This window comes from Gracilinanus agilis, chromosome 5 (genome assembly GCF_016433145.1).
Source record: "Gracilinanus agilis isolate LMUSP501 chromosome 5, AgileGrace, whole genome shotgun sequence".
In the NCBI taxonomy this organism is placed as follows: Eukaryota; Metazoa; Chordata; class Mammalia; order Didelphimorphia; family Didelphidae; genus Gracilinanus; species Gracilinanus agilis.
The window spans coordinates 312,549,104-312,572,894 of record NC_058134.1 but is presented as its reverse complement, the minus strand read 5'-3'; the positions used below and the strand labels follow the sequence as shown (position 1 = coordinate 312,572,894).

The 23,791-nt window shown below is 39.2% G+C and overlaps 1 protein-coding gene across 2 annotated transcripts in view; it reads right to left on the bottom strand.

Moving 5' to 3' along the window:
* IPO8 (importin 8) overlaps positions 1–23,791 on the bottom strand; it is a 119,461-nt gene that overhangs the window by 65,807 nt on the left and 29,863 nt on the right. For both annotated transcript variants that reach the window (XM_044679349.1, XM_044679350.1), the window contains exons 7-8: positions 20,633–20,727; positions 17,720–17,804 (exon numbers count right to left, since the gene is read on the bottom strand). In XM_044679349.1, the coding sequence (XP_044535284.1) occupies positions 17,720–17,804; positions 20,633–20,727 (180 nt within the window). The remainder of the gene's footprint in view (positions 1–17,719; positions 17,805–20,632; positions 20,728–23,791) is intronic.

Genomic DNA, 23,791 nt, shown 5'->3' with positions numbered 1-23,791 from the left:
CAAGGACACATGACAAAACTAGTGGAAATGCGCATCGGCCATGGGTGGGGGGGGGGGGGGGGGGGGGGGGAGGTGAAGGGGATAGGAGGAGCATGAATCAGGTAACCATGTTAAAAATGTATATTAATAAATGTTTTAAAAAAAATAAAAAAATAAAAAAATAAAAAATGAAGGGCTTTACTAAGGTCAAATGGCATGTATTCCTGACACCTATAACTCTTAAAAAATGCTATCATTACCATAGTACCTAGAAAAAGCATACATAGAGGGTACAGTGGTGAGCTGTTTAGGATGATATGTCAAAAAATATAAAAAACAAGGGATGAAAAAAGAGAATAATACAGAGAGAAATGGGAAAAGAGGTAAAATGGGGTAAAATATATCACATAAAGAAGTGTGGGAGGGAAGTGGGGAGAAAACCAATACAATGGAAAGAAGAGGTTGGCAACAAGTAATACTTACTCTCATTGGGATTGGTTCAAAGAGGGAAGAACAATCAGATCCACTAGGTTACAGAATTGTCTCTTGCCCTTTATTGAAGTAGAAGGGTAATAAGAAACAGGGTGGTGAGAGGGGAATAATACAAGGAAGGGAGAGGTTGGGAGTGCATTCAAAAGGCCCCATATAAGAGGAATAAGAAGGGAGGTGGTGGGAAGGGGAGTAAAATAAGGGAGGGGAAAGGGGGGAGATCGACTAAAAGCAAAACACTAGAGGGGAGGGAAACAGGGAACAGAGAAAGGTTAGGATTAAAGGAAGAAGTCAAAATGGAGGGGAATAAACAAGCAGTAGCCATAATTATGAATGTGAATGGGATGAACTCACCCATAAAAGAGAAGAGGATAGCAGAATGGATTAAAAATCAGAATTCTACCATATGTTGTCTACATGAAACACACTTGAGGCAGGTAGATAGAGAGTAAAGGTAAGAGGCTGGAGTAGAATCTATTGAGCTGCAACTTAGACAAGGAAGGTAGGAGTAGCAATGATGATCTTAGACAAAGCTAAAGTAAAAATAGGTCTGATTAAAAGAGATATGGAAGGTAATTACATCTTGGTAAAAGGCAGTATAAATAATGAAGAAATATCACTATTTAGCATATATGCACCAAATGGTAAGGCATTCAGATTTTTAAAGTAAAAACTAAAGGAGCTTAAGGAGGAAATAGAGAGTAAAACCATATTAGTAGGAGACCTCAACCTTCGCCTATCAGAACTAGGTAAATTGAAACCAAAGTATATATAAGAAAGAAGTAAGAGAAGTGAATGAAATATTAGAAAAATTAGAGCTAATAGGTATCTGGAGAAAACTGAATAGGGATCAAAAGGAATATACCTTCTTTTATATACATTTACCAAGACTGACCATGTACTAGGACATAAAAACATTGCAAACAAATGTAGAAAAGCAAAAACAATAAATGCAATTTTTTTCAGATCATAATGTGATAAAAACAAAAATTAATAAGCATTCAAGGAGAGGCAAATTTAAAACTAAATGGAAACAATCTAATTCTTCAAAACTGGTGGGTCAAAGAACAAATCTTAGAAACAATTATTCTGATTTAATTGAAAAGAATGACAATGAAGACACAACATATCAAAATCCAAGGGATACAGCCAAAACAGTACTCAGGAGAAAATTTATATCCCTAAGTGCCTATATCAACAAAATAGAGAGGGAGGAGATTAATGAATTGGGCATGCAACTTAAAAAGCTAGAAAGAGAACAAATTAAAAATCCTCAGATAAAAACTGAATTGGAAATCCTAAAAATCAAAGGAGAAATTAATAAAATGGAAAGTAAAAGAAATATTGAACTAATAAATAAGATTAGGAGCTGGTACTTTGATACTGTTAATTTGATTCACTTTTTTCATTAGATTAACCAATTCTTTATCTATTTTGTTTTTTCAAAGATGATGATCTCACCTCTAATGAAGAGGAAATTAAGGTAATTTTTAAGAGCTATTTTGCCCAAATATGTGGCAATAAATATGACAATCTTGGTGAAATGGGTGAATATTTAGAAAAATATAAATTGCCTAGATTTAAAAAAGAGGAAATAGAATATTTAAATAATCCCATCTCAAAAAAAAGAAATTGAACAAGCCATCAAGGAACTCCCTAAGAAAAAATCCCCAGAGCCAGATGGATTCACAAGTGAATTCTATCAAACATTTAAAGAACGACTAATCTCAATACTATACAAACTATTTGACAAAATAAGCAGCAAGGAGTCTTACCAAATTTTTTTATGACACAAATATGGTACTGATTCCCAAACCAGGAAGACCAAAAACAGAGAAAGAAAACTATAGACCAATCTCCTTAATGAACATAGATGCAAAAATCTCATATAAAATACTAGCAAAAAGACTATAGCAAGTTATCACAAGGATTATTCATAATGGCCAGGTGGGATTCATACCAGGAATGTAAGGATGGTTTAATATTAGGAAAACCATCCATATAATTGACCATATCAATAACCAAACCAACAGAAACCACATGATTATCTCAATAGATGCAGAAAAAGCCTTTGACAAAATACAAGACCCATTCCTACTGAAAACACTAGAAAATATGGGAATAGAAGGGTCTTTACTCAAAATAATAAAGAGTATATATTTAAAACCAGCAAGTATCATCTGCAATGAGGACAAGTTAGAAGCCTTCTCAATAAGATCAGGAGTGAAGCAAGGATGTCCATTATCATCTCTATTACTTAATATTGTATTAGAAATCCTAGCAGTAGCAATTAGAAAAGAAAAAGAAATTGATGGGATTAAAGCAGGCAATGAAGAAATTAAACTATCACTCTTTGCAGATGATAAGATTGGTCTACTTAAAGAATCCTAGAAAATCAACTAAAAAGCTAGTGGAAATAACTAACAAATTTAACAAAGTTGCAGGGTACAAAATAAACCCACATAAATCATCAGCATTTCTATTTTCAATAAAACTCAGCAGCAAGAGTTAGAGAAACTCCATTTAAAACCACGCTAAACAATATAAAAGATTTAGGAATCCATCTGCCAAGACAAACACAGGAATTATATGAACACAATTACAAAACAACTGTGCCCAAAGGGCTTTAAAAGATTGCCTGCCTTTTGATCCAGCCATACCACTGCTGGGTTTGTACCCCCAAAGAGATAATAAGGAAAAATATCTGTACAAAAATATTCATAGCCACCCTCTTTGTGGTGGCAAAAAAAAAATTGGAAAATGAGGGGGGTATCCCTCGATTGGGGAATGGCTGAATAAATTATAGTATCTGATAGGGATGGAATACTATTCTGCTGAAAAAAAGAATGAACTGGAGGAATTTCATGTGAACCGGGAAGACCTCCATGAACAAAGCAAAAGAAGCAGAATCAGGAGAACGTTGTACACAAAGACACAGTGGCACAATCAAATGTAGCTGACTTTGCTACTAGCAGCAATGCAATGACCCAGGACAATCCAAAGGAACTTAAGAGAAAGAATGCCATCCACATCTGGAGAAAGAACTATGGGAGCACAAATACAGAAGAAAAACATAGGATCAATCATGGGGGGATTGATGGGGATATGATTGGGGTTTTGGCATTAAAAGACTGCTCTACTGCAAATATGAATAACATGGAAATAGGATTTGAATGAATAGGTTTTTGAACAATGATACATGGATAACCCAGTGGAATTGCTTGTCAGCTCCTTCTCTGAAATAAAATGAGGGAAATAAGATTATGCTCCATAAGAGCATCATTTTGACAAGGAGAGACTGATTCTTAAAAGGCAAACCCACAAAATGACAGGAAGAGCAACATTGTGCAGAAGTGACCCCATAGCCACCATGACAGCATCATGGCTTCCCTGTCCAACTAATGATGAACCCAATTCCTAATCTAATTGTTCTTATGAGGGCATTAATCTATTCAGTTTGGGAGAGGGCTTCTAATGTATTTGCTGGAACATCATGTTCCACATGTTCCACAAATGTATGCTGCAAGAAGCATCAGCAAAATCTCAGCAAAATTCTTCTACTGATCCTGATCAATGATAATCAACTGATTAATAAAGAGCCTTTACTGTCCTATTCTGTTCCCTCTCAGCACTAGAACACTCAGCTACACCCAGAGGCAATGCCTCAGAATTGATTTTTTTTTTAATTCCATTTGCTCCATTCTTCCAAGCTCTCTCTGGCCAACCACGCAGCTCATAATCGGCAAGCCTTAGGGTATCCAAAGCCACTAGTTTAATAGCTGTCTATGTCCACTTTCATATACTTTTCTCAGGATAGACAGAACCATCAGTAATACAAACATTTTCTAGGGAAATGGGGAAGACTACAAATATGAAACAATTTCACTGCAAGTCATATGAAAAGGTCCCCACAGTCTTAGGGTACAAAGGCAGAAGCCAAAGGCTTTCATGGAGGGGATAAGGTATTGGGGCTAGGACTGGAAGTCTCAGCATCCAATAATAATAAAACTTATTAAAGGGCACAATAAGCCCAATGAGCATGGGTGAGCATGATGTTGGATATACCATTTCCCGTTAACAATGAAAACCATCTTGTTAGAAGGCCCCACCTGTATTACCCAGCAAATGATGGACAATTCTACATGAAGGGTAACCATGAGGCCCTGCACCATCCTGTCAGCAGCACCCAGAGCGTAATCACAGGAAAACAATTTTTCCTCAAATATAATAAAAAACAAGTGGCCATCTTAGAGAGGTAAAAGCACTAGAAGCTCAAAGTTCTTTAGTCACCATCCCTTGGTGCCTATAAAGGCTCCACTCAGTCTGGTCCATACGAAAAGAGAATTTCAGGAACACAGACACCATAAGATGGTGAAGTAAGAGGAAATACTGGTGGATGTCCTGTATTTAATCTTCCATGGCTATAGCCTCTTCTATTCCTTACTCAAAACAGACAAATTCAGGAGACATACATATTCCATAAGTAGAATGTGCTTTCCTTATAAAACTCAAACAGTACAAAAGATTTTAGAGTGTTTTCTGTTTTTAAATAAAAGCTAAACAGTCCAATAAGTCTTTGGACTTTCTGCTTAGTCCATCAATAGCTTATTAGGGAATATTAATGGAATCATGGATAAATTAATTAATGATGGAGCATTTATTAAGTTTGGTATGTACAAAACACTGAGCTACGTGTTGGGAAAAATAAGAGTCCTTGTTCTCAAGGAACTCACATCCTAATGGGGAAGACTACAAATACAGAAGAATTCATTTGCAAATCAGATGAAAAGGTCCCATGGTCCTTAGGCACAGCAACAAAGCAGATAGTAATGCTTCTCCTTTAACATCATTTCCACTAATAAAATTATATCGGTTTCTGATGTTGAATCATTTGACAATGCCAAGAACTGTTTTTTTTCTCAGTCTTTGAACATAGCTCCTGCAAGAGCAGTTGACAGACTATTGCCTTTCTTGAGAAGCTGCTCCCTAGGGTGATTGCTACATGTACTGGGCTGGCAGGATTGCTGTTCTCAAGGATCTTGAGCTCAGGGTTCCAGGCTATCTCTACTAAAGTCTAAGGAGAAATGGTAGGCAAGGGGTTAACAATAATTGTAGTGGTGGCGGTTTGACTTCCTGGCACAGAGACAACTTCCTAAAGGGCAAAATGCATGGACTTCTGTAAACAGATTATGGCCCCAATCCCCAACCCAGAAAACTAACACCAGTGAATCTCCCAGAGAGGCCAGGAAGACAGATTCAGCCCCCAGAGCTCCCTGGTAGGGTAACAGAGGATTATCTGAAACACATTATTGAAAGAATGACTAAATAACAGAGAGACAGAAACAGTACAGTCAGAGACAGACAGAAAAAGAGATAGTGATGACAAGGACAAGAATGCTCAAGACACATACCCAGGAAGCAGACTCTAAGTCCAAAATACCCACAAGTAATGCCTCAAAAAAACCTCCCCCAAAATACACAACTTACCTATACAAGATCAATAAAAATTCATTAATAGAAATTATGCAAAAGTTAAAAATGATTTCTAAAATGAAAGAAAAAATGAAAAGAAATGAGAACCATGGAGATGAAACTTGGAAAGAAAATTAAGTTATTCCAGGTATCACTCTGCTCCCCCTCTCAAAATGCTATGCCATATATAGAATTTTTAGAGGGGCTTGATCAATACATTGAAAAAGTTCAACATCATATCCAACACTTATCAATGGAACTCCCACCTCCAGGAGAGGACAGGTTGGAAGCATCCTTTCATATTTCATCATTTGAGTCCTGCTTTCTCTCTACGATTTTCCTTTTACATTTCTACATGTTACGGTAAATTTTATCTTTGCTTTTGGCTTTGGGGTAGGTAGCTGTTGGTTCCATTACAATGGTGTAGAGCTGTGGTTTTCTTAGCTCTGCTGACTTCACTCTGCATCCGTGCATATAGATCTTCTCATGCTTCTCTATCTTAATCACACATATCATTTCTTAGAGCACAGCAATGCTTCATTACATTCATAGCACAATTTGCTTAGCCATTCCCCGATCAATGGGCATCTCCTTGAATTCTTTGCTACAGCAAAAAGTGCTGTTATAAATATTTTGGTACGAATGGGGACTTTCTTCTTCTAAATGGCTTCTTTTGTACCTAAGCTCAGTACCAGAGTCTCTGGTCACTTTTGTGTATAAGCCAAATTGCTTTCCAAAATGGTTATACCACTCATAACTCTACCAACAAGGATTAGCGTGTTGTGAGAAAATGTCTTGTATCATGTTAACCTAACCCTGCAAGGATGGGAAACTGGACCTGTTGCTTAGAGACCAGATTCATTTCATGCTTAACTTGGGACTGAGATTACGCTTATCAGAGTCAGTCAGATGTGAACACCGATGCAAAGAAAATAAGGAGTTTTCTTCTACTCTACAAATCTCGAGCGACCCGTATGTCTTATCTGGAAGCGGCTTCTGTGCTGGACAATCGGTTCCTTGTTCCCTTCTTTTAATCCTCTACAATGTGTAACTTATAGCTGAGGGTAGCGGGCTACTCTGTCAGCTCTCTCTTTTGCCGGACAATTTAATAAAGTTCTTTCCAAATGATTCCAGCTTAAGAATCCTTTATTCTCGGCTAATAAATTGCTGTCAGACATAAGAATCTTCAATGGTTGACTGAAGAGGTAGGATTGGAACTAGAAAAGATGACTCTGCCCTGAGAGAAGCTGGTGAGTGCTCCCACAGTTCAGGTAAAACACCGCCAAGTCTCCCTGGGTCTCTCCTAGGTCTTGGGCCTTGGGACTCTTGGATGTCCAGAAAGCCAGGGCTCTGTGTTCCTTCAAGTCCTCGGGGCTTACTCAGGGAAGGGCACCAAATGAGCCGTCCTCCTGGACTAATCAACCAAAAGGTGTCTTGGGGGACTTGGGGGAGGGGCCAAGGGGCCATTTGTTAATTCGGCAAGTCCCCTAGTAGTTCTATCTTTTTCCTTTCTCTTCCTATACCTCAATGAACTTCAAAATAAAGCAGATAACTGAATGGAGACCTGTGTATACTAGTGGCAGCAAAAGCAAGGGCCATCAGGCAAGTCGCGTGATCGGCCAGAGATAATCCTTTAACCATTTAATTGATTGAGTGACCAAGAAAAACTGGTCACTTCACATCGGTTCTATGCTCATTCACTTAAGACAACCCTAGATTAATGAGCTGAATGCTCATACCTCAACGGCAGAGAATTCTTCTTTTTCTCTCTCTATACCCCTCATAAGCCTTCTCAGGAAAATCTTTTGTCTTGTGTCCTATCTAACATTGTTTGTAGATTCTGCTATCTTGAAAATTCTTCTGGAGAGAAATGTAGCCACCAGAAAGACTACAGTAAAAAACTGTAGCTAGAGTTTAGACTGCTAGAAATGAATGAAATTATTTGAAAAAGTTTTCCAAGGTTTCTGTAATCTGATACTAAACTCTCCATCGCAGTAATAAGCAGGGGCTTACTCCCACTTTAGACTTTCAGTGGGATGTGAGGTTGTGAATAGATAGAAGGCCTCCAGCATCTTTCCTGTCTGTTGTTTTAGCCCTCGCCGGCTTACGGTTAGATAAAGTCAGACAAAAAAAAAGAAAGGAAAACTTTTTCCTGGCTTGTAGAAATTGTGGCATTATAAACCAAGGAGTAACTAAATCTACAAATGAAATAGAATCGTTTTGCTGTAAGTTTCCAAATTATGGTTTGAAGATTTTTATGAGTACTGAAATATTTTAAGAATTAAAATGTGAAACTGCCACAGTAAATCTTTTGAAGAGAGTCAAAAGAAAGTGGTCTTTTGGCAGCTAATGGTCCTTACGAAAATGGATTTGGAATGACGCCATCTGTTACCGTAAATTCAGACTTGATTCGATTTTGTCCTAAAATTATGATATTTATAGAACCATTAATTACTACTATAACTACTTAAGTGAGACATGTTCTCCTATTATGACACAGAGCAGACCTTAATGGAAAATACATTGGATAGATGTCATCAAGATGATCTGGTTAGAAACTGTGTGAATATGGATTAAAAGTGTTATTACTTTATAATGACCTTTTGGATACAATTAGTATAGATGCCATACTGATAAAGGAAGCAATTTTCTCTGTAAGAGAATTTGGACATACATTCAACTAAATTGACGTTATTTGTTTTACGTTTTAAATTCCATAATATTGTTTATGTCCTTGTTAGGCTTCTAAGTTTTCTAGTATTGTGATTTTGAGGGGAGAAATCATTGTAAAAGGAATGCTGTTAATTTGAAAATAAATTTGAATGTCGCCAGATCATTGGAAAATTAACTACTCTTTTGATAGACTGTTGTCATCATGGTTTTTAAAATGGTCAAGTATTTAGTTGGGCATAAAATAAATGATATTTAATAACTTAAGAATCTGGGAAAGTAACTCAACTTTGGGGACGGACGTGTCAGATTTTCAGTTCCCTGCATCTTCTTCACGTCCAGGTAATCAATCTTATTAACTCTGAAAGAAGTTGCTGAAAAAATATTGTAAAGTTCTAAAAGGATGACGTGACTTAATGAGAAATTAGGATATCTCACGGCTGAAGTAAAGAAGAGCCTCACAAGTTTATTTTACAAAGAATGATTTTTAACTGATAGATCATTTCTTCATTGCTCCGAAAAATGATGAAAATACACCTGGAAAAGTTACATCTTTGAGCCAACTTAGTGTTTGTCAGATCCCAGATTGATATTTTACTTGGGCCTTTGGAATTCAAATGCAACACCTTCAGATCTGAATATCTACCAACCTCAAGGGTTCCAGTAGTCAATGGTTTTTCTGGATTTTAGGTGAATTATATCAGGTATTTACTGTGTAATTATAGAATGTCTAATGATTTCTCTTCCAGATTGATTTAAACGAGAAAGGATGAATGAGTAAAGTTTCTATGTATTAACTGTTAATTATTATTGCAACATGAGAAAAATCATAGTAGCTGTCCCTGAGCTGTGATTAATGATTTGAGATAAGACCTCTTGGAACTATCATTTGACATTGCTCTGAGTTGTTATTTCAGGTATGACTGAATGAACTGTCATTGTCCATCGGGTAAAGAAAAAGCCAAATGCTGCTCAAAGGGGGCAAAGTCTGAGGACTGCTACAAGCAGGTGGCTAGACCCGAGAAAGTTGGAGGGAGAACCTCCAGTAGACGCAGCAGGAGTCTCTTGATTCAGTTTCCCTATTGTGTTATTTACTTCTGAACAGGACATTTTTCTGACCTCAATAATACTGAACCTGATTATGGTACCCTGCGAATAATGCAGAATTTTGTTCCATGCTCCAGCTGCTCCAAAAAAAAGGTTTGAAACAGTTAAGGAAGCTTTATGTTTATGTTAGGTTGGTCTGTCCCTCTTTCTTCTCTCCACAGCAAATTCCTATAATAAGGGCAGGTGAACTGTAAAACATGATCGATGTTAGGTACACGTAGGATGAATCTTGTTGGTGCATATCCAGCATCGTTTTTATTTTACTGTTCTGCATTTGTGGCCACTTACAGTTATATATTCTTTTACAGGATTGTCTTAGAGTATCTCATTCTCTCTGGATGATTTGAGGATAAATATATCCTCAAAGGAGGGTCAGGATAATTAGGACAAAAATGTGATGTGGTAAAAATGCAAACATTTTATTTTAATGGAGTGATAAACAGCACGGAGGAAAACAATAAGATTAAATTGTTTTCTCTAAAAATTAATGTGTGTGTGTGTGTGCACGCGTGTGAGAGAGAGAGATAGAGAGAGACAGGGAGAGACAGGAAGAGAGAGAGAGAGAAACTGCCTTTCAAATAGAACAATCACAAAATGAGAAACATATGAATATCTCCATACGGTGTTAACATTAAAGCCCATGAGCAGAGAAATTATGGGGAAACGTTAATGCATTGTTAGTAGACCAATTGCTCGTGAGACCAGATTCATTTAACGTTTCGGTGGTTTTGCCGACCAGAAACCTAGTCGGCTACGAAGACTGGCGCGAAGACGGCCAGTGTCTTGTCTGAGCTGGACAACCGTTACTAGCGTTTTGTTCCCTCCTTTCTGCTAGGTGACTTAATAAACTTCTTTCTCAATTATCCAGGTTAGGCATCTTTTGTTCTCAGCTAATGGTGCCTTCCGATGGGAACTATTGCCGTTTCTTGGCTGCAGAGTGTGATGTAAAACCTCCGAGTTGATGTGATTAGCGATTGAAAGGTTCCCGCGGTGGGGGAGATTTTGCCCTTCTTTTGAGGACTGTTCCTGTCTACTGGAGGATGGTTGCCAATGGGATGTGGTCCCTACTCGCAGCCACCCACAAAGCCGAGTCCGAGGGATCTGGCGCCAGCCACGCTCCTTCTCCTCTATTCGACTTCTTCCCCCGGATGTGTAAATCTTGGGTGTTTCTTATCTTTTGGAACTGCTTCTGTCTTGGGTTTGGTTAAGAGCACATTTCTCACCCAGAGGAGGAGAGCCATATAATCTCTGCTAGTTATGACGTCACGCCTTTAACACGAAGGTTGGATATCCAATTAAAACTGTCTAAGCCTCATTTCTGCTCATCTGCCCTCCAGTTTTCCCAGCACTTCATCAAAAAGGAGTTTGTTCCTAGGAACTTTGTTTTCTACTTTACAAACAATGAGTTACTGAATCTCATTGTTTCTGATCATCCCTTATTTAATCCATCCCATCGATCTTTCTATGTTTTAGCCAATATTCGATGGGTTTGGTGACTGCTACTTTATTACATAGTTTGAGGTCTGGAAATGCTAGTCCCCTTTTGTCCCTACTTGTTTTCATCAATTCCCTTGATATTTTTGAATTTTCATTTTTCCACATGAATTCTGTTACCATCTTATCATTCTATAAAGTGTCTTGTTTGTCATTTGATAGGCGTAACATTAAAAACATAAATTCTAGTATAGTCATTATTATTATACTGATACAACCTAGCCATGAGCACTGAATATTCCTCCAACTAATCCGCCTCCAGAGAAAGAACTATTGGAGTAGAAATGCGATGAACACATACGATCTATCGCTTATTTATCTGGGTATATGTTTTGGGGTTTCAGTTTTATAAGATTATTCACTTACAAAAATGAATAATATGGAAACGTTTTGCATGATAATATATGTATAACCCAGAATGAATGGCTTGTCAGCATCTGGATCGGGGAGGGAAGGAGAGAGGGAGACAAAATGGATCATGTAACTTTGGAAAAGTGATGTGGAAATTTGTCATTTGAAAAAAATTAGTCAATTAAGTAATTAATCAACCAAGTAATTAAACTATTCCTCCAGCTGTTTAAGTTGTGCTTCCCTAGTATCTTCTTCCCGCCCTCCCCTGTCAAATAAAGGCATTATTTGACAAAAAGATATATCTAGTCTTGCTTGTTTCTATTTATCAGTTCTTTCTCTGGAGGTGGATCTACAGAAGTTATTCTTCCAACAATATTTCTATTGCTAATATATGCTATTCTCTTCGTTTGCTCATTTTGCTCTTCATAATTTCACATAGGACTTCCCATGCTTTAAAAAGATTCTGGCCCAGGAGTATTCCTTCACAATCACATGCCCAACATATTTAGCTATTCCCCAATTGATAGGTATTCCCTCAATTTCCAGTTCTTGCTACCACAAAGAGAATTGTAAATATTTTAGAACATTTAGGTTCTTTTCTTTTTCCCCTAATCAACTTGGGAAATAAACCTAAAAGAGGTATTGTTAGGTCAAAAGGAATTTTACACAGTTTTGTGACTCTTTGGAAATAATTCCAGATTGCTCTCAAAAATGGTTCAATCAGTTCACAGCTCCACCCTTTTTCTAATCTATAATGATTTAGAGCATTTTTTCATGGTTTATATATATATATATGTACATACATACATACAAATTAATATACACAAATATCTTTAATTTCTTCATCCTAAAACTGTTCATATCTTTTGACCATTTACCAACTGGGGAACGTAACTGGTTTTAACTAAGTCTTTTGTGTGCTTTGAGAGGTTGGGTCCCCTTATATTTCATGGTGATTTGGAATGAGACTTGCCTATTATTACTTCTTTTGTTTTATTATCAGACAAAAATGTTAATTTATGACGACTCATTTTTGTACTCTGTGACTTTACTGAAGTTATTGTCTCAACTAGTATCTCTGCTTACCTTAAGATTTTCCAAGTAAATCATCAGGTCCTCAGCAAATAGGGACAAGTCTTATCTCCTCTTTATCTATCTTTATTTCTTTAATATCTTTTTCTTGTCCTAATGCTATTGCTAGTATTTCTAAAACTGTAACAAAAAATAGTGGGAAGAGTACACATCCTTGTTTCACTTCTGAATTTACTGAAAAGGTTCTATTGAATCCTTATCAATCCTTATGGTGTTTGCTTTGGGCTTTAGATGGGTACTTGTTATGTTTTTTAAAAAGAGGTCCTTCTTTATCTATACTTTATGGGGAGTATTGTATTTTGTCAGAGTTTTTTCTGCTTCTGGAAGTTGATCCTATGATTTTGGATGTTTTGATTTTTAATTTGATTGTGTTGGATTTTTTTTTTACCCTAATGTTGAACCATCCTTACATGCCTACTATAAATGCCACTGAGTCATAATGATTATTTGCTGCAGTCTGTTTGAGAGAATTTTGTTAAGTTTTTTGAGTCAATGTTCATTAATAATATTGGGTCGTAGTTTTCTGTTTCTGCTTTATTTTTCCCGGTTTTAGGCATTAGGACCATATTTAAATAATAAAATTATTCTGGTAGGATGCTTTCTCAATTTTTTAAAATATCCTGAGAAATTCATGTACTAGTTAGTTCTCTAAAGATTTGATAGTATTCTCTTGTGAATCCACCAGGACCATGAGTTTGGGGTTTTTTAGCTCAAGTACAGCTAGATGTATTTCCTTTTCTGAGGCTCAATTACTGAAGCTCTCCTTCTGGTCTTCTGATAGTCAGAGTATATTTTTGGATTTCTGTTTCATTTGTGGTCTCATTCTGTTAGCAAATAACTACAAAATAGGTTCTGGTCATTCTTTTTATTTCTTCTGGTTTTGTTGTGATCTCATTTGCTGGTTTATTGACTTGATTTTCTGCTCTCTTCTTTTAATTAGATTAGCTAAATGTTTATCCATTTTGTCTTGTAAAAGAACCAGCTTGTATCTTATCATTTCTATGATATTTTGTTTTCAATATATCTATTTCCTCCTTAATTTCTTATATGTCTTCTTTTGTGCTGTTTTAGGTTTATTTTTTGTTGGTTTTCTAATTTTTTAAATGAATAATGAGTTCATTAATTTTCTCTTTGCTTGCACTGTTAACATATATTTATAAGGATTTGATTTTGCCCCGAGGACTGTTTTAGCTACATCCTAGAAATTTTGGTATATTGTTTTATCTTTATCATTTTATTTTACATATTTCCTTTACCTAATTATTGTTTCTCTAATTTGTTCCCTCATTCATTATTTAGGTTTTATTGTTAAGTTTCCAATTGGGTCTATATCTTTTACTTGTGGTCCCTGAGCCATTACTGTGTGACCCTGGGAGGTTGATCCTCTAATATTTGATGTTTATTTGAAATGAGATAACTTGCTTGTCTCCATTTCCTCATCTAAAACCTGGGGATAATAATAGCACCTATCTCTCCCGATCAAATGAGGTCATAATTATCAAGTACTTAACACACACTCCTGTCATTATTTATTGCCTATAAAGGACATTTTGACTATTCCTGCCTTTTTACATTTGTCTAAATTATCTCTGTGCAAAAACCGACATGATCGATTTTCACACGGTGCTGAGAAATGCCGATATTCTTTTGCTATCCAGAGGATACCATAAGTTTAACTAGTTTCTTCAGTAATTTGTTCAATTCATATTTTCCTTTTTGTTTGTCTTTCTGTTATTTATCCAAAAGTGAGAGGGGGGTGTCGAAGTCTCCTGACACTGCATCTTCTTGAAGTTCAGACAGAAGATATTTCTTTCATGCACTTGGACGCTAAGGTATTTGGAACACCTAAGTTTACTGCCAATATCAGTTTGCTGTCTATGGTTCCTTTTGGTACGATGTACTTTTCTTGTTTATCCTTTTTTATTTTTGGAATGTTTAATTTTTGCTTTGTCAGGTAGCATGATCGTGGTTTGGATTTACTCGATGCATAGTTTTCTATCACCTCCATTTCATTTTCTGCATGTTGTTTGTTTTAGTATTTCTTTTTAGCAACAGATTGTAGGATTTTATTTTCTTGTGTGATCTGGCACTTTTTTTTCCCATTTTATTGGATTTTTCTTAATCCATTCACACAAAATTATGAGAGTTCAATTTCTATTTTCCTCCATCTCTAATATTGGTTATTTTTTCAAGCTCTGATGTTTTCCCTCTTCTCCTAGATACACAGCACGGTATTCCTTTAGTTACTTTACCTTAATTTTTCCTAAGGTGGCGCTCTTTCTCTCACCCTTTATCCTCTCCTCTCCTTTGTTACCCCTTTCCCTTGGAGATTTTGCTTATTACTTACTTTTTTTCCTCCTGCTTTTATCCAGTTATCTCCTCCTCCTTTTTGGGGGTCAGCCAAGTATATTCCTCCTTTTCCTTCATGTCAAAAAATTCTATTCATTAGGTGTTTTTTAATCACATTTTTTGTGCCCTGTTCCAAAAATAATTTCTTATCTGTCCTATCTACTCAAGACTGTCATCTTCAATTCATGGCTTTTTTTTTTCTGGCCACTCTTTTTTCTAAATTCTTCATGCAATCAAAATGTCCGAGGGATCTATTCTAAGCTCTCCCGTCCCATGGGCCTTGCTTGGTGGCTTCTCCTTTAATCCCAGAATAGCAATTACTGAAGGTGTCAGAGAGAGGATGCTGTCCCATGATTGGATCCCTCTCCAGGCACATCTTTTATTGTGCCTTCCATTACTGAGCTATACCTTTCCCCCTCCTACGACAAAAATTCTCCTCGAGCCCCTCCAAGTGTCCCACTCTCCCAGGTGCCCACTGTCCCCAGAAGCTCCCACTACCCACTCTCGAGGTAGGCCAATTTGACTTCTCAAGCATCCCATTTCCCTAGCCACGCCTGGGACAAGGTCCCTCCCCATCTCCCTTCACCCCTGGGAACCGCCTTCCACTACCAAAACAAGGCCTCCTTCCTCCTCATTCACTCCCCTGGAGGCGCTTCTCTTTCTGAGCACCCAGGAGGTCCTTCCCTTGCGGCAGAACACCGGGCTCCCCCGGACGTTGTCACTTGTCCCCGGGCCACGGTGCTGTCCTTGCTGCCTCTGCTGCATGTATTCTCTCCTCATGCGTCTATATTGCTGGAGTTTTTCCAAAAGCAAATCATCTCTTCAGGGTTGCTTTTCTTTCTAAGGATGTTTCCAACATCTTTTTATTCCTGGATGTCCCCCTTTTCTCAATTCTAGGCAAGGGCAAACTTGCAGAGCAGATGCCCTTCCGCTGCAGAAGACACCACGCCATACCGGCCTGCATTTTCTCATGGCTGCGGGACCATTATTTGGATTTCTTCTCCTTTGCCTTCCAAGGCCCTGATTGCTTCAAGAACCTGTTCCTGAACGGAAGGTTGCAGCCTTGGGTTTTACCTAGAGGCAATCTGTGAATTCCTCCAATTGGCATTTCGTTTTCTAGGTTCGGAAGTTCTGACTACGTCTCTGCTGTTGCTTCCTACATTACACTGATGAAGTGTCGGTACTGTGGGGTTCTTCTGGGGACACTGAAGACCTCTGAGTAGTCTCTCCACATCCCGTCCTTGTTCTGCTTGCACAGGGAGCACATTTCATTCCAAGGCCATTGGTTTTTACCTGTCTTCCAAATCATCCTTCCCTTCTATATATCGCTATTCCCAGCCCTTTTGGTGTCTCCTTGTTTCTCTAGCGAGAAGTGCCTGCCCAGATTCCAATGTTCTATTCTGGGCATTATTTTTTTGCTGTGTGGGTCACAAACTCCGCTCTCATAAGTAACTCTCACTTGTCTTCTGAAGCACTCAGGAAGAGCACGTTAGGGCGCCCCGGCCCCTCACGTTCCACAGGCTCTCCGCCTCCCCAAGAGTGGTCGTTGTCTTTCTAGTAATTACTCAGAAATGCCTGGGCACACTTAGTAAATCTGGACACCAAACTGCCTTCTCTTGCTAATATTTTCCCCCATGACTCATCTGCTTAGGTACAATGTCCTGAGTTTTCCACGTTCAGTACTTCCCCCCCCCCCCCCCGAGTTCCCCCCATTAACTTTCTGCCTGTCCCCTTAGGGGATGTCTCAGCCTCTCAGCCACCTCCCACACCGGACGGGGGTCCCACGTCTCTGGAATGATCCTGAAGTGCTCAGAAGGACGCTCTTTCCTTTGGACTTGGTAGAATGCTGGGTTACGCCGTATCCCATTTCCTCTGACCAGTTCAGAGGAGCCTTGCTGGTCCCGCACGAATAATTCAGACTCGAAAGGTATGCCTGGGGTTGGGGCCTTCGCCAAGCTTTCACTCCTAAAGGGCAGCCCTGAGAGACGGAGTGAGATACACCCAACCTCGCTTTTTTGGGCTCTGCCCCTTTTCAACAAACCCCAATTGGTGCTAAACTACAGTTAATACTGAAGGTGTGTGGCTCAGAGACAGAGAATGACTTACACAAGCTACGAGGGAACTGATAATAGAGCCTGTCGGAATGAATGGCCACAGTTTGGCTCCTGTTTTCTGAAAATTACTGGATTATGGCCAACTCTTGACTCTATCAGTCCAAAGTCCAGAACTCCTTGAAAGCCGAATTCCCAGGGGGCCTAGACATAAAGCTAACTGTCCTGTAGTAAGGACGCGAATCTCTTTTGAACCAGAAGATGTTACTTCAATTTTCACACATATTTAACAAATACTTATACATTTTTAATGCCAACTTAATAGGTTTGCTGTGGGGGGGAAAGGACATTATAAAATTTAAAGCATTATATAAATGTGAGTCATTATCTTTTTTTTTTCCCCCAACTTCTACCTACGAGTATCGGTTTCAAGGCAGAAAAGTGATCAGGGCGAGATAATTGAGGTTAAGTGACTTGTCCAAGGTCACACAGCTAGGAAGTTATCTGAGGTCAGGTTTGAATTTGACACCTTTCATCTGTAGGTCTGACTCTCTATCCACTGAGCCACCGAGCTGCTCCCATTACCTCTTCTTCAAACTGATAATAAACTCATATTCCACAAAATAAATAGCCTTCCATTTAGAAAGTAGAAAGTTTATATTTACCTGTTGGATTCCAACTGCATAAGTTTTCAAAAAGAATTCTGAAAATTCAAAGTATTCCTTGGTCACATTTCCTGGGCTTCCATATCTTAAAACATACACAGAGAAAGTATTTCAATACTTGGTCTTTTAAAAGTAAAGCAAGCATAAGAACTTAATGAGAACTAGAGTCTTGCACACAAAAGGTGAATGGATGGCTTCTACATGGAAATTTAAGACTGCATAAAGGCAGGTCTTGCAAGCCTCCTTGATGGCTTGACTCCCTCCACTCTGTCCCCTGACCTCGCCCTTATGTAAATGGTGATGACCCTGATAGTTTCCAAAGTGACTTCTGTCTGCACAAGCCCCATCTCCATTCTGCTCTTCACAGCCCTCTCCTCCGCCTGCCTTCACGGCCACTCTGCTCAGCAACTCCAATGATTCGTCTACCCGAAAACGTCTTCTCTTACCTTTCGCTCCCAAACCACCAGCCCAAGGCCTTCTAATCTTCGTCCTGGGTATCTCAAATACTTCCGAGTGCTCACTCGTGCTCCCAGGACGCAAGAGAAAGTACAGAAATTGTATTACCTTCACACCCTACCGATTGCTGACGTTTCAATTGGCCCTGGATACTGACGTTAAGTCCTCACCAGAGCTTTGCAAGCCATTTTTCCATCCTTTTCTACCTTGTTCCACAAAGACTGTTTCAGACCTTCTCTTCTTCCACTCTCCTGCAGCTCATGCCTCAGCTTCCTGTTTCCTGAGATGATCCCAACATCCAGCATAAGCTTCCCCCTCCACACCTCAAAACCGTTCAGTACTTTCAGCAATTCTCTCTTCCTCTCCTACTTTGCTACCTGAGAAGATGCGTCCTCACTCCGCAGCAAGGAGGAATCTCCTTCTATGCAGATCGCTTCCGGCCTTCTCTAAGACTTTTCCTCTCCATAAACCATCCCCCAATCTCTCCAGAATCTTCCGTTTCTCTTCACACCAGGCACTTATGCTCGGTTACGCCATAAAAGCATCTTCTGTCACTCATTCTCCGCCATCCGGCTCCTGTCTAATCTCTTCTCACATACACCGAACTTCTTGAAAAGAAATCTCTGCCTAACGCTTCCGCTTCCTCACCAATTTCTCAGCTCTTCAACCTTTTGTGATCTTGTTTGTGGCCCTGTCACTCTGAGGAAACCATTTCCTGAGAATTCATGGTTGCCTGCTTTATAAGCAAAATCTAAATGCTGGGGGGGAAGGGGGGGGTTCAGTCCTCCTTAACCTTTCTGTGTTCCTGACACTCATCTGATCTTCCCTTGTGGATACATTTTCTTCCCAAATTCCAGATTCTCCAGGACCTCTTCCTACTTATCCTATTCTCCCCACCCCTGCCAAACCTGAGTCCTCCCTCTCTATTCTCATCATTGGCAATGGTATTTCCCCAATCACCCTTGTTTGGAACTCCTTCACTCCTCAAATTCGATCCGTTGTCAAGGCCTCCTCTATTTCCTGTCTCCACTGACTTAAAAAGTTAAAAAAAAACTGTCACCACGTGGGTTCAGGCTACAATTACCCAATTATGGATCGAACGCTTCATAAAGTTCCACCGACTCAGCCTTCCAATCTGTCCTTCGTGTTGCTGCCACATTAACTTTACAGATTCGGTGATCCAATCAGGTTACTCTTTTGCCTAAAATGCTTGTGTGTCTAATTCCTTTGAGCGCTTCTCTGTTGAACAGTAAATAAAATTCCAACTCTGTGGCCTCCTCGCCTACGAAGCTCTCCATAATCTGGGACCACCTGACTTTCCCAGACTTTCCCAGGCTTTCCTCGGCATTCCTTGTCCCGCCTCCACCTGTGCTCCAGGCTCCAGGCTCCACTCTTCACATGCTTGGTACTGTCCAATTTCCACGCTGCTTCCTGTATCTGGAATGTTCCCTGTCTGTTCTCCCTACAAACTTTCTACCACTCCTTTAAGGTCCAGCTTCAAAAGCCCTCCCTGATTCTCTCACTCAGAAATGGTCACTGCCTACCCCCTCAGATACTCGTTTTGCCCTTTTCTTAGGATATATCTTTTGCATGATATTTATCTGTGTGCTTTTTATCCACCTGTCTGGTATACTGTGAGCTCTGTGAGAGGAAAGACCGTCTCACCGAATTATTACATTTTCTCTGATATCCAGCATAGTGTTCTATGCATTGTAAGCAACCAAAAAAAAGTTTTAAGTTGTATTTAAAATAAAACTAGTAAATCTTATTTATATTGATGAAAATGAGAAAGACTTGCTAAGTCCTAGAAGTACATTTGAGGTTCAAATGGCTTTTTTCAGGCTAAGGATTTATTTCTCTGAGCAACTCTGGATGAATAACTTTTTAAAATTACAATGAAGTCTCCCCATCTAAATAAAAGTTCTATTTTTCCTTTTAAAAAAGTCATCTTTCTCCCAGAATATCCCCTCAAACACAAAGAGCCGCGGCACACCTCTGGAATGGAGACGTGTTTTTAAAAAAATCTCCAAAATAAAATCATTTGGCACTATGACATCGCAATGCTTATTTCGATTCTCTGTCTGACCAGTTTCCCATTAATGTTCTCAGGAAGGCCTTCAAAAGGTTAGGAAGTAAACAAACCACTAAAAACTCTCCCCTGGAATGAAGGAATTCTGCCTCTTCCTCCTGAAAAGGCCTTGGCTGCCTTCCAAGAAGCAGCACGGTATTCCTACTAGATGAGAAGCACATGGAAAGGTTTGAAATAACCTGCTGAAGGTCATCAAATCAAAACCTATTTTTGCTCTCATGAACACAAAGCTGTTTCGGGCAAAAATCAGAAGCGATTTCCCTCTAGGACTCCAAGGGTCAACCCTACGCTCTCGAGCGTAAAGGGAAGAATCCCACGATGAAGGCAATACTATATAACAGGAATATTAAGGAATGTGAGAGGATTACCGTTCAAAAAGACGAGCTACAATATGTAAGGCCCACTTCTTACACTTCCACCACACCAGCTCGGGTCTATCGTCTTCATCAATTTGTAAAGTCTCCTAGAAGAACAGATGTAGATTAGATATTAATTGCACTCAATGAATCAGTTCTTTCTTAAGTACCTATTGGGCCAGGCCCTGGGGATACAAGGCAAAAAAATCCAATCCATAGATAAAAGCATAAAAACTTCTGTTACTGGTTAAATTGAGGCGCAGTGAACTAGAATCTAATTTGGTTTTGTTTTCATGCAAACCAAGAGCTCAAGTAAAGCAAGTCAGGATGGATTTTGGCTAGAGATAAACACTGTTATCGCCTTTGCCATCCACTTCTCCAACTTCTCACCCCCTGTGGTCCAGTTAGCCTACCCAAACACAACAGCACAGCTTTCATCTCCTTGCCTTTGTATAGGCCAGACCCTGCCCCCCCATGTCTGCCAATGAGGATCCGCCCCTTTGCCACAAGGCGTTTCCTGATCCCCACCCAAGGCCGGCGATGTCATCCCTTGTATGTGATGGGCGCCTGGCATTTCCCATTGAGAATAACGGGAGCTCCTTTGGTGCAGGCGCTGCCTCGGGAACTTCATAAACTCAATTCCAGTCCCTCAACGATGATGACATCAAGCTGGAAACACAATCCCAGAACCCCAAACTGGCATTTTGTGGAACAGGAACAAACTGGAGACTTCTGTGACCATCACAGAGGTCCGGTATCACCTCGATTGTCTGATATAGCGTAGTGGAGAAATTATATATATATACATTCCTAAACAGAACGGAGAGAGAGATGCTCCTGTTGTTGCGGTGGTCATTCAGTCACATCCAGCCCTTCGTGACCCCACCGGACAGCAGCACGCCCACCGCCCGTAGCTGTGTCCTTGGCAAAGACACTGAGCGGCTGGTCCTTTCCTTCTCCAGCGGGCCTAAGGCAGAGACTGAAGCCGGCCGTGAACGGGAGTCTTCAGGACTCTCGGCCCAGCAGCCTACCTACCCATGGAGTCAGCCGGCTGGGGGTATCCACACACACGTAAGTATTTACACACGCAGAGAGATCCTAAAGAAATGCTAACTATAGCAAGAGTAAAAGAAATCTAAATGGAAGAAATAAGCATGAGCAAAGAAGAAACACAACGATCAATGATTAGAGATGAAATGATCATTTATTTAGAAGATCCTAGAAATCAACTAAAACACGGATGGAAACACTGATTTTACCAAAGTTATAGGATATAAAATAAATCTACATAAATCATCCAAATTTCTACATATCACCAACAAAACCCAAAAGGAAATGATAAATTCCATCTAAAATTACTATGGAATATATAAAATATTTGAGAGTCTACTTACCAAGACACACACAGGAACTCTAGAAATACAACTATAAACACTCTTTCCAGAAAAAAACACTTAAGTAAATATCAATTGTTCATGGAGAGCCTGAGACAATATGGTAAAAATAACAATATTACCTATATTCATTTGCTTATTCAATGTCATATGCCATTCAAACTATTGAAGAAATGCACCCATGGGAACAAAAGAACAAGAATCTCAAAGTCCTATCAGACCTCAAACAACAAATTGACAACGAAGCAATTCTCATCAAAACTTTTGCTGTTGGTGAAAAGGGGGGGGGGGGGTCGATTATTGTGTGGCAGGGCAAAGTCATTTTGTGCTAATTAAAACAGAAAAACTGATCTGCAGATCAGATAGAACACATTAGAACCAAATAGCATTAATTAAATCAAAGACTCTAAATATGGATAAGGACTTACTATTAAAGAAAAAAATTTATTGGGAAAACTAGGGAGTTGTCTGGGCAGCTGTGGTCGGGTCAAGAACCGCATCTCCCAGCAACTACCAAGAAAAGCTCCACCTGGATATGGGACTTCATATTCCATCAGCAGGCTGCTTGGCTTCGCTCCTCCTTCCTCCCAAGGATCATTATATCATTCTCATATGGCCTCTAATTTTGATCCTCCACATCTTCTCAATTCACCCTCCGCTGTGACTGAAGGGCAAAGAACTCAACTCCTTCCAGAATCTTCCTTTATTAAGGGGTCCACAACCTTTCTGGTAACTTCACTTTCCAGCAGCAGCTCTGCTGGACTCCACTGAAACACATGCCTCCAGCTAAGTACTTGTGGCCCAATTCTCCCTTCCCACAGCACTTCGAAGGTTCTTTCTGGGTGCTGGCTGGCCCTCTTCAACCATAAGCTCTTTGAAGGCGAGGACTATCTCTTTTCCTTGTTTGTATCTCCATGGCACAGAGTAGGTACTTAATACATTTTTATCGAATTGATTATGAAAGGTCACATCACAAACAAATTAGGGAGCAGAGAAAACATTTTTGCTTTGCCCAAATATTGAGGAAGGAAGAATTCACAAGAGGATCATAGATAAAGATAAAAGGGGCAATTTTGATGTTGCAAAATTAAAACATTTGCACAAACAAAACTAATGCAGCTAATATTAGAAGGGAAATAATTAACTGAGAGGGGAAATCTCTGTATCAAGCTTCTCTAGCAAATATACCTAAAATAAATAAAGAACCTATTCAAATTTGTAAAGACAAGAACCAATCCCTAATAGGTTTGACCAAAGGATGTGAATAAGCAATTTTCAATGAAAGAAATCCAAATTATTAATAGCCTAATTAAAAAATGCTCTAAATTGTTAATAAGTTGAGAAATGCACATTTTAAAACTGATTTTACCTCATATACATTAAATCGGCAAAGATAATCAAAAAAAAGGAAAATGATAACTGTTGGGGGAGCTGATTGAAAACAGGTATTTTAATGCAGTGCTTGTGCAGCTGAGAATTTACTAAGTTGATCTGGAAATCAATTGAGAACTGAGCCTAAGGAAGCGTACTAAACCCTCTGAGCCAGTCTGACCATCACTAGGCCAATACTACAAAGGGATCAAAAAGAAAACACCCATTTCCACAAAAATATTTATAGCAGCTCTTTTGGTAGTAGCAAAGAACTGGAAATCAATGGGATGTCTATCAACTGAGGAACAGCTGAGTAAATTATGGTATGTGAATATAACATTACACATCATGAAAAGTGCCAAAAGGGACAGCGTCAGAATAACCCGAGATGATCTCTATGAACCGA